Raw genomic sequence first — 9,511 nt, 5'->3', positions numbered from 1 at the left:
CGCACTTGTTCGTACCTACTTTTGTATCCATTCCACGAAAATCTATACGTGCACATGACGTTATTCTCGTCATTACTTCTAGGTCATGTTACTACTAAACACTCCGATATCTCCTATCACTCATCGCATTCTACCTCACGAACTATCTACTGGTCGATAAATAAATTCTTTATTTCTGAAACTTTTTTTTTTAAATATTGCAATTAAGACAGCTTACAGATGATAAAATACTATTGAGGAAATATACTTTCTGAAAATGAACAAATCCTAATAGCTTCTGGCATTCGAGGGTCACTTTGGAGGATTTGCTGATCATTTAGTGGATAAAAAGGAAATTACAACGTCATGGGTTCAAATCCGCGATTATATAGACCCGATAGCAGTTTCGTGTATCTAGATTAATTATCAGTTTCTTGAGAATAACAAATGAAATTATTTTAGGACATTAAAATAACTACCACGTAACAAATATAACAAATATTATTATCAACAAAACAAATATACATTTAGCAGGTACAAAGATGTGTTAAAAAAAATAAAATAAAAATGATCATGCATAGGCGTCGTGAGTGTCGTAATGATTGTCCTCGGCGTGTAGCTGCAGATGATGGTGGTTTTGATTGTCATCGTGATGAGTCAGTTCGTGCTGATGAAGATGAGCGTGTGTGGTGTAGGTCGCTCCTGAGTGATCATTCTTCCCCTTGGTCTCGACGTGCGCATGGAAGCCATCCTTGTCGGCCTTGTATTTAACAACACGAACAGTGCCGCCAGGTTCCTTCAAACTGTACTCGCCACTCACACTCGTCCCTATTGATAATTAAAAATGTAAACAAGTCCTGTCTGGTTAAAGCGAGATAATATTCTATCTAGCACACGGCTTTCACTCACCGTCTCTGACTTCTTTTTGCTCGTGAAAGTCTCCAGTGTGATGGTCCTCGACTCCGTAAGCAAACTCGTACTTGGGATGCGCGACATAGTCTGTGGTATGTCCAATATACCTGTGAGCCTCATCTGCGTGATGCTCGTCCATGTGGCTATGATGACCAACCAGATCGTTATTCTCCTGATGCTGGTGCTCGCTGTGCTGGTAGTGATTTTCGTAGTGATGAGGAATCACATAGGGCACTTTCACTTGGAACTCTGGCCCCTCTAGTGGTCCGTGGAAATGCATGTAAGATGTTGCTACAGGCACATGTTGATGTTCATAATCCTGATGTTGATGTTGATGTTGATGGTGTTCATCCGAAGCATCAGATATCGAAACAATTCCTGTCCTCACTTGACATATCATCAGCGTACACAGACATGTCGTCAATATTAACTGAAAATAAATAATTAATCACAATATTGTTTCACTTTTACTCATTAATTACTACATAGAAAATGAATAAATATGCGTTAATTAGTGAAGCCGCACGTTTTTCAAAGACTCAAAATAAAATCTTAATGAGCAGAATGTAATTTTAGGTGAATAAAAAAATAATTTGTTTTTTTAAAAATAATCACTGCACCTTTAGAGTCATCTTTAGACTTAACAGTAATCGAGGTGTTTAAAAGTACGACTGCAACTTTCTGTTAGTAGATGAACGTTTTTATAGTTGGTAGACCCGTAATGTTTATTTAAAACCGTCCACACATAAACATGCATTCACACACGTGAATCTGCTGGCCATTCTACATAATAATTTGTTTTTTTTTTTTTTTTTCCCTTTTTATTAAACGACTCTAGCGAACCGTGGAGTGACGAGTGAAGAGAGTCGAGAGTGAGCTTTCTCAGTCACTCCCTCTTCCGGACAATCGACACCTGGGCACATTAATTTACTGCAGCAAGACAAAACACGTTGCATAATAGATAATTCTTTTCATGACTCGTCAAAAAGCTGGAGCTGACGATTGAGATGAACAAGTATACATATATATATATATAAATATATATGTATGTTTTGAGATACAAATGTAAGTGAGGGTAAGAAACACATATCATTCTCCGACAGAAACTTTTATTCCTCATCTTAGACAACTACCAGGGTTCAACACACAGATACATCTATATGTATATGTATGTATATATATATATTTATATACACAGCAAAGTGGCGACAACGAGTCGGTAAAAAGAAAAATGTTTACTCTTTCACGCGTGAGATGACTGAGCTCGATGTACATATAAGCGGCGTCGATGTCATAAAACTTGGTCTTACATTAAGTTATATATGTATATATACATACATAAATATATATAAAAGAGGATAGAGAGAAGGGTAGTTGATGACGTGCTTGGTACACGAATGTGCACCAGTATATAAAACTTGCATTCGCTGCTCGAGTCGTTACTTTCTTACACTCCATGGTACTTTGTCGTAACCACTTTATCACTTGCCAAATGCCCAAACCTATATTTAATATAATTTATATTTTTATCTGACTTTTTATTGCCAGATGAGAACATCGTCATGCTGTTGTTATTATTGAGTCATAGGTAAAAAATTTTAAAATTGTAGAAAGATAAACTTTCACAGTATGAGACGGAAGTTTGTAACCAAACAAACGTATCGATTCGATACACTCGAGAGTCCATCAGCCATTCGTGCGTAGCATTTTATTTGTTTATTGTATTGTGTACGTTTTCGACTAATCCTTGAAAATATTTCTCAACAATTTTATAATCCACACGAGCAATAACAGCTATGTGCGCTCTTAAGATACTCGAAAAGATTTTTATGGATTTAATGCTACACTCGTTACATATGGAATTTATTTTTAAAACATTTTAATCCGTGGCATAACGTATCACCATAATGTTACATTTTGTACTGAAAAAAATTAATATTTTGTAAAATCCGCTTACGTGTACTTTTAAATCCTCGTTAAAAATATTTATTAGTAACACGTATTTAATATTTTTTATCATTTATTTATTTCTGAACCTATAACCATTGAAAAAAAAAAAAATTCAATTAGAAGTAGAAAAGGCAGCAAAAATTTTGGTAACCGTCCTTTTGACAAAGAGTCGAAAAGACTAAATCTGGCTGAAATCTGGAAAAGGCCAAAATTTTGTTAATCTCAATAAATAGGCTGACAATTAGTCGATAAATTGAGTGAAAATTTGAAAAATTTCAAGCAGCAATATAGAACATAAAATTTCCGAATTGTCGGCTATTTTCAGGTCTAGTTATCTGCCAAATTTCGGCGTAGCTTGATTTCGGTCTGGTGTTTACTAGACCGAGGAAAAATTTTACTTTTTTTTTGGCATCAAATTTTTTTACTTGGGTATCAAGATTTTTTATTTTGAATTACTTTACGATTCATCGGCTTGCCCAATAATTTAAATCCTCAAAAATAAATTATTTGCAGACATCTCGTCGCGCTCCGTCTACTCTAATTATTGATAAATAAAAAAAGACAAGAGAAAGTGTAAATATTTATAATAAATATTAATTTTCTAACTTTTACTTGAATATCGCAATATAAATACATATAAAGTCAGTCCACAATTTACTTAAATAGGTAGACCAATATGAACAGTGTATTTTATGCTTATTAACTCAATGTAAATACATATATTTATAGTGATGACAACGATATGTATCTATCATTGGTTCATTTATGTGAAATTTTTCCGCATAATATCTTCAAAATGGATTACAAAGGGTAATAAATATAATTAAGTAGGAAATGAATAGCAGTTAGGATATAACCGTATATTGTGATGTAAAAATTCAGGTTGCGTACACAAATGAATAAATATACTGTGTTAATGTATAGCAAGTGAATTGTAGGCATAAGTATACCTATATAAAAACATGTGTATTGGGGAAAGCTAAATAATAAAAGTGTAAGCGGGAGTAAGTGCGACAGTTACAATTTCATTGTTGGACTCGAGACTCAGAGGTTTACGCACGTAACGGAACTTTTATAGTTGCCAACAGTCACGTTTTCAAAAATCTCTAAGAAATTCTATACGAGTCAACTATCAGACTAGTCAGTGTGCGTATCATGAATTTTACTTACCAGCGCACTCGTGCAAAAAAATTTAAACTAGTCTTCCGCTTTTTCGTAGATTGAGATTTTAGTATTTATTGGATGTTTTTTTTTTTACGTAAAAAAAAAAAATAAAGAATTTATGGAGTAAATATTTAAGAGGTTGTTGGGATGACTTTTGACCCTCGGCAGGAAAGGAATGAAAATAAAAAAGTAGACCTTAACGCGGTGGAAAGGCGATCAATCGATCTTCGACATCGTTTAATTATCCGAGAACGGCATCTGTCAAGGAGAATTGAGAAACGGAGGATAAACCTCGAGGGCTTTCGAATGACTTTTTTTTATTTATTTATTTGATTTTTTTTAGATCGGTCTTGTAGTCTGTAGCAACTGATGCCTTGACAGTTTAACCAATTAACCGTAGTTTGATGGGTTTCGAATCTGTTGTTTTTTTGTTTTTTCTGACATTAACACATGAATAATTCTACTGGATATTCATATTTCACACGAGAATAAATTGAATATTGAATAGCAAACATGAGAATATACGACTTTGTTAAATTCATCAGTTTATTTTTTTATGAAACTTTATTATTAAATGATATTATTCTTTTATTAAACTAATGGTTTATCTATAAATTTAAAATTTAAGCTTTTAAAATAATAATACTTTTATTACTGGTGGTCATTGGGTGTAAAATTCAATTTTTCACAACTTTGGAGCTCATGAAAAATTTTCACAGGATTAAGATTTTTTTTAATTTTTAAAAAGCTGTAGCTTGAAAAATATACACTTTTTGATATTTCTTTTGTCATAAGTAAACTTATAGGGAATATAATTTCCTACAACTTTGATTTCAACAAAACATATCTAAAGATCAATACTCTAAAAGATATACCCAAAGAAAAAATTTTATATTTTTCCAATAATTCCAAAACTTTCCAAGTGCTATACAGCTATATAAATATATCTTTTAAAATATTGAGTCTACAATATTTTTTGTAAGGACCAAAGTTGTAGAAAATTAAATTTCCTTTCCAGTGACCTCCCTTGATGTTTCTCTATCTCATATATTTTATGAAATATATCCAGTTAATTAGATAAAAAAATAATAATAATTTTTTTTCTCTAGCTCGTAAATTTTTCTAAATGGTCTTGATTTTATGCAAATGTTACATGGTAGTAAATCAAAGTTCAAGATCTAAGTGATTGCACTTGACACGGTTGTCGAGACATGAGGCTTTCACTTTGCGGGTGCACTAGAACTGGTGCGGAGCAGAGCCGGGGCAGAAACACGCGGTGACAGTGCGGTCGTTAGACCTGTTGATCGAATGCAATCGTCGTCGGTGATGTTTCTCTGCTATGATATCCGCAATCTGATTAATATATCGCGATATTTTTGTTCCATACCCGATACCTATCTGACCTCCATCACCACACCAACACCCAGCAATTCATTGCCTAATAACTTAAACATCTCCATAAATATCATTCTTCTTATTTATTTATTTTAATTCCAACCTTTATAAAATATTAATTTTTCTGGATTATTTTCTTCGTTTGTCATACTTTAATAAATAAAATAAAAATTTTAATTTTATAAATTACAAATACTAATGCTCGTAATACGCAATAATGCACCGAGCTTTACGAGAATTAATTTTTTATTCTACGTCAAATATAAATTAAAATAACGAAGAAAAAAAAAATAGAAAGCATCACAGAAAAGCGAAAACTCATTTTATTTTAGTATTTTTCAGCTAATGGACTTTTTATTCGGATTAAAATAATACGGTTGATGTAAAAGCAGATAAATGCCGCTGCCACTCTTTGTGCCCTCAGTACTGGGTTCTCGGCTTTTGTACAACCAGAGATCTGATGATGTGAGTTGGTAATTTAATACCAGTCTATCATCATTTTATCATCGCGCATACAAGTGACCCGTAAAAACTGACGTTACCATTATATCATGCGTCTATTGATCCAAGACAACTTTCTTTAAAGCTCTTTTTCTTGTCCTCTCTATTCCCCTTCCCATTACCCGTGCCCTCACCCTCTAACCTCCACCTTTTTTGCTCCTCATTCATTTCATGCTTGCATGTAAAATGAAAAGCACAGAGATCTATCAACTGTGCCATTCACTATCCATCCTTTGCTTTATTATTATTATTATTATTATTATATTTTCTTTAGCTTTATATTTACTGACATCTATTTTCTTATTCTTTGATCTCCAATACATAAAAAAAATGTAATTCTCCAAACAATTATTAAAAATTCATTTATTTATTCAATAGACAATAAAGTAGAATGATGTTACATTTAATCATAATAATGATAACTGACAACATAAAACAATTTATTAAGATAAACAAAAACAAATAGGAAGACATCGACTGGACGACATGGGATCTAAGGACGGAGAAGGATGGAAACGAGGATGACGACAAGTCGACGTCTGGATCGCAAACTATTAATAACGATTCGTATCGCAGACCACCGGTGGCTAGAGGCTATGGCTACTCCAGTATACTGGATGATTTATCAACTGTGCCCGTGCCCGTAGGTACCACCGGAGTGGTCGTTTCCGCCGGAATTGTGTACTATGGCATGAAAACCGCCATGATGGTCAGCATGGTACTTGACGGTTCTGACGTTGCCACCAGGTTCGTGCACCGTGTATTCACCTGCTACGTCTTTACCTACAGCCCATCAATTTAAAGTAAATAATTAATTTAATAGTTTTAACAATAATAATAAGAACTATAAGAACTAACCATCTCGGTGCTCCTTTTGTCCGTGAAAGTCTTTGGTGTGATGGTCCTCGACTCCGTATGAAAATTTGTACTTGGGGTGGGCTTTGTAGTCGACGTGCTCGTGTCCATGCTTGTCTTTCCAGACAACTTCAACGCCCTCGCCCTCGACGGGTCCGTGAAAATGCTGGAAGGAATGTGCTTTGTGAGGCGCCGAAGTGGACCTTTCTATGGCCACTGCCACTACCAGCATCACACTCGCCAGAAGCTATATTACAAATAAACATTAGTTCACAATGAAACTTACTTTTCTGCCTCAAATAAACTCTCAATGGTATGTCGGAGAAAAATAACTCTAGCAAGTACGCAACACCAAAAATACCTTTATCGATACCATTATTGTAAATGATTTCTCGAATGACAACTCAAGAACTAATGGTCCAACTATCAAACCGATATTGCTTTTATAGTCTGGCCTGCTCCGGACTTACTCACTTGTTTCCGAATTACGTGACAGCCGTTTTTAGTCACCGACAGTGAGTTAACAAACACCGTCACGCTGATTCTCCGGTTGACTGGAGCCATCCAACGGCTAATGTCTTGATTGGAAATTTTTTAACCAACCTCTGTAAGATACTTTTTGTACCAAGTTTCAACACGGAAAAGACACTCGTCAGAAAGCAATTATCTAATATTTAATTCCATTACGAAATGGCAGACTGCACTAAATAAATTTCTATTGTGCTCAAAATAAATTCCTTAAGAGGCTTCCAAGTAGGTGTTTACTCAGAATAATACACCGGTAGTATTTCCTTCAAGTGTCTAAACCGCAGAGATGACATTAGTTTCGAGACGGAAGCAGCGAGTCGATAAAGCTACTTTTCAGCGCGAGATTCGCACCAGCACGCTCCTCAAAGAAACTACTCGTCCGTTTATATATATATATACATTTTTTTTTTCCTATATTCTCTGGATAGAAACTGAAAATTTTCAGCATACAGTGGAATAGAGGTTGAGCCAAAAAATCCAAGCACTGCCGTTATTCAACTCTGGCTTATTGGTCTGACGTTTCCTCAGGACCCCAAGTAAAAGCTCTCGTAGACCTTTTTTTTTTACTTTTACCTCTTAGCCCAAGAAGGACAGGAGGAAAAAGTGAAGAAGCAGAAGCAGAAAAAGAAGAATAAGAATAAGAAGACGAAGAAGAAGAAGATGAAGAGGAAAAGTGGCAAGAAGCAACCCCTTTGCACGAAATCTACGAAGCGTGCTTCGTCGACCGTGTGTCGTCTGCGAAAAACCTTTGGTACTTTGGTCTTTCGACCTTTTTTCTATCTACACTACTACACTTCCTTTAGCTCATCCATTCTCTACACTCGTGAGTTTCAGATGGTCTGTCGGTGGATGGCTCATCCTCCTGCCTACGCATACATTCAAGATCCATAAGACCAAGAGAAATAAAAAGTTTAACAGCAAAGTTAGCCGAACGTACGTGACTTTCAGTGTTTGCTTCTCAACACACACATTCCTCCGGATGTTACTGTCCGTCTCTCTCGAATCCTTGTATCCAATTTAATCTCACTTTCTGGCATCGCATTATGCAAATCAGCTACTACGTAAATATCTACATGGCTACTGCATTTTATATCAGGATTAATATTTCCTAGAAGCTTGACTAAAAATTTACATTATGCCTGTGCTTCCTTTTTGCTTCTCCCGGTTTTTGGGAGACCCCAGAGCGAATTAACCAGACGTAAGGGTCTTTTCGTATGAATTGAATAATCTATTGTTGATGCTGTAACTAGATACGCGATCAACTTTTAAAGTCTGACTAAAGTTTAAATGGGATGCTTGCATTCTTGAACAGTTGAGCTTACTCAGTTTACCGGGAATTTGTTCCGTAGATTAATGCAAATAATTTGATTATTAGTAATGTAATACCCAGCGATGAGCACGGGCTAGTAGAGTTTATCAGTTCTATTTATTTGCTGAGTAGATAAACACAATTGAGTTAACAACAGCATATTGAATAGCTTAAAAGCCTGGTATTAATTTTCAATAGACTTGATAGCAAATCGTAATTCATTTTACAAAAACCCATTCATCGATTTAGAGTATGTTCAACTTTAAAGAATTTATTAAACGCTTGTACCACTCGAAAAATCAATCACTTTTATTTCATATAATTTTTTAAAAGCTAAAAAATATTTAATTTAATTTTGTAAGAAATTAAAAGAAGGTTATCATTCTTGGGTTGAAATTTTTTTTTAATTACTCTCAATACTTAACTAGTTTTCGTAGTTAAACTTTCTAAACTACTTTTAAGCGGTATAAAGTTCTTGGCAGATGAATACCAAGAATTCGTTACAGATTAAAAGTGTAAGGACAACTTTTAAAAGTGAACTTTTGACGTCACTCCTTGATGATAATTATTTATTTTACTAACTTTAGAAATTATTTATCAGTGAATGAAATAAGCCAGTGTCTCTTTGAAACATAATTTCGGAGCGGTTACAAAGTGTTGACGGTCCAAAATCTATTCCGTGGCTGTGGGACGGTTGCTACTGGAGCTGGAAGCAGTTGCTGGTATCTGTAGGGCTTAATATCGATAGAAGATATGCTAAATGTACCCAAAGCTTAGTCGAATATAGCAGTGACTGCTTAGCATACTTCGCAAAGCGGCTAAGAGAAGCTCGAAGAAGCGAAAAGGAACAGAAATAAGACCGGCATAGTCCACTACGGGTTACGGGGACAGTAAACTTATCCAGTAACACGGGTGTTG

The 9,511-nt window shown here is 34.9% G+C and overlaps 1 protein-coding gene across 1 annotated transcript; it reads right to left on the bottom strand.

Annotated features, from left to right (window-relative positions):
• Positions 1–516: 516 nt before the first annotated feature.
• Positions 517–7,141, bottom strand: LOC103578796 (histidine-rich glycoprotein-like). The gene is made up of 6 exons (XM_008559982.1): positions 7,118–7,141; positions 6,760–7,003; positions 6,532–6,684; positions 2,335–2,393; positions 889–1,321; positions 517–807 (listed from the first exon to the last, which is right to left on the bottom strand). Exons 1-6 carry the CDS (start codon positions 7,130–7,132, stop codon positions 551–553), a joined length of 1,161 nt encoding a protein of 386 aa, XP_008558204.1. The 5' UTR covers positions 7,133–7,141; the 3' UTR covers positions 517–550.
• Positions 7,142–9,511: the final 2,370 nt, after the last annotated feature.

Source organism: Microplitis demolitor, chromosome 4 (assembly GCF_026212275.2).
Source record: "Microplitis demolitor isolate Queensland-Clemson2020A chromosome 4, iyMicDemo2.1a, whole genome shotgun sequence".
Lineage (NCBI taxonomy): Eukaryota > Metazoa > Arthropoda > Insecta > Hymenoptera > Braconidae > Microplitis > Microplitis demolitor.
This window is presented reverse-complemented; position numbering and strand designations above follow the sequence as displayed.

Coding starts and splice junctions, on each gene's coding strand:
- LOC103578796 (XM_008559982.1), bottom strand. Junction 6,685..6,759: donor ACAAAAGGAGCACCGAGATG/GTTAGTTCTTAT, acceptor GATGGGCTGTAG/GTAAAGACGTAGCAGGTGAA. Junction 808..888: donor GCAAAAAGAAGTCAGAGACG/GTGAGTGAAAGC, acceptor AATTATCAATAG/GGACGAGTGTGAGTGGCGAG.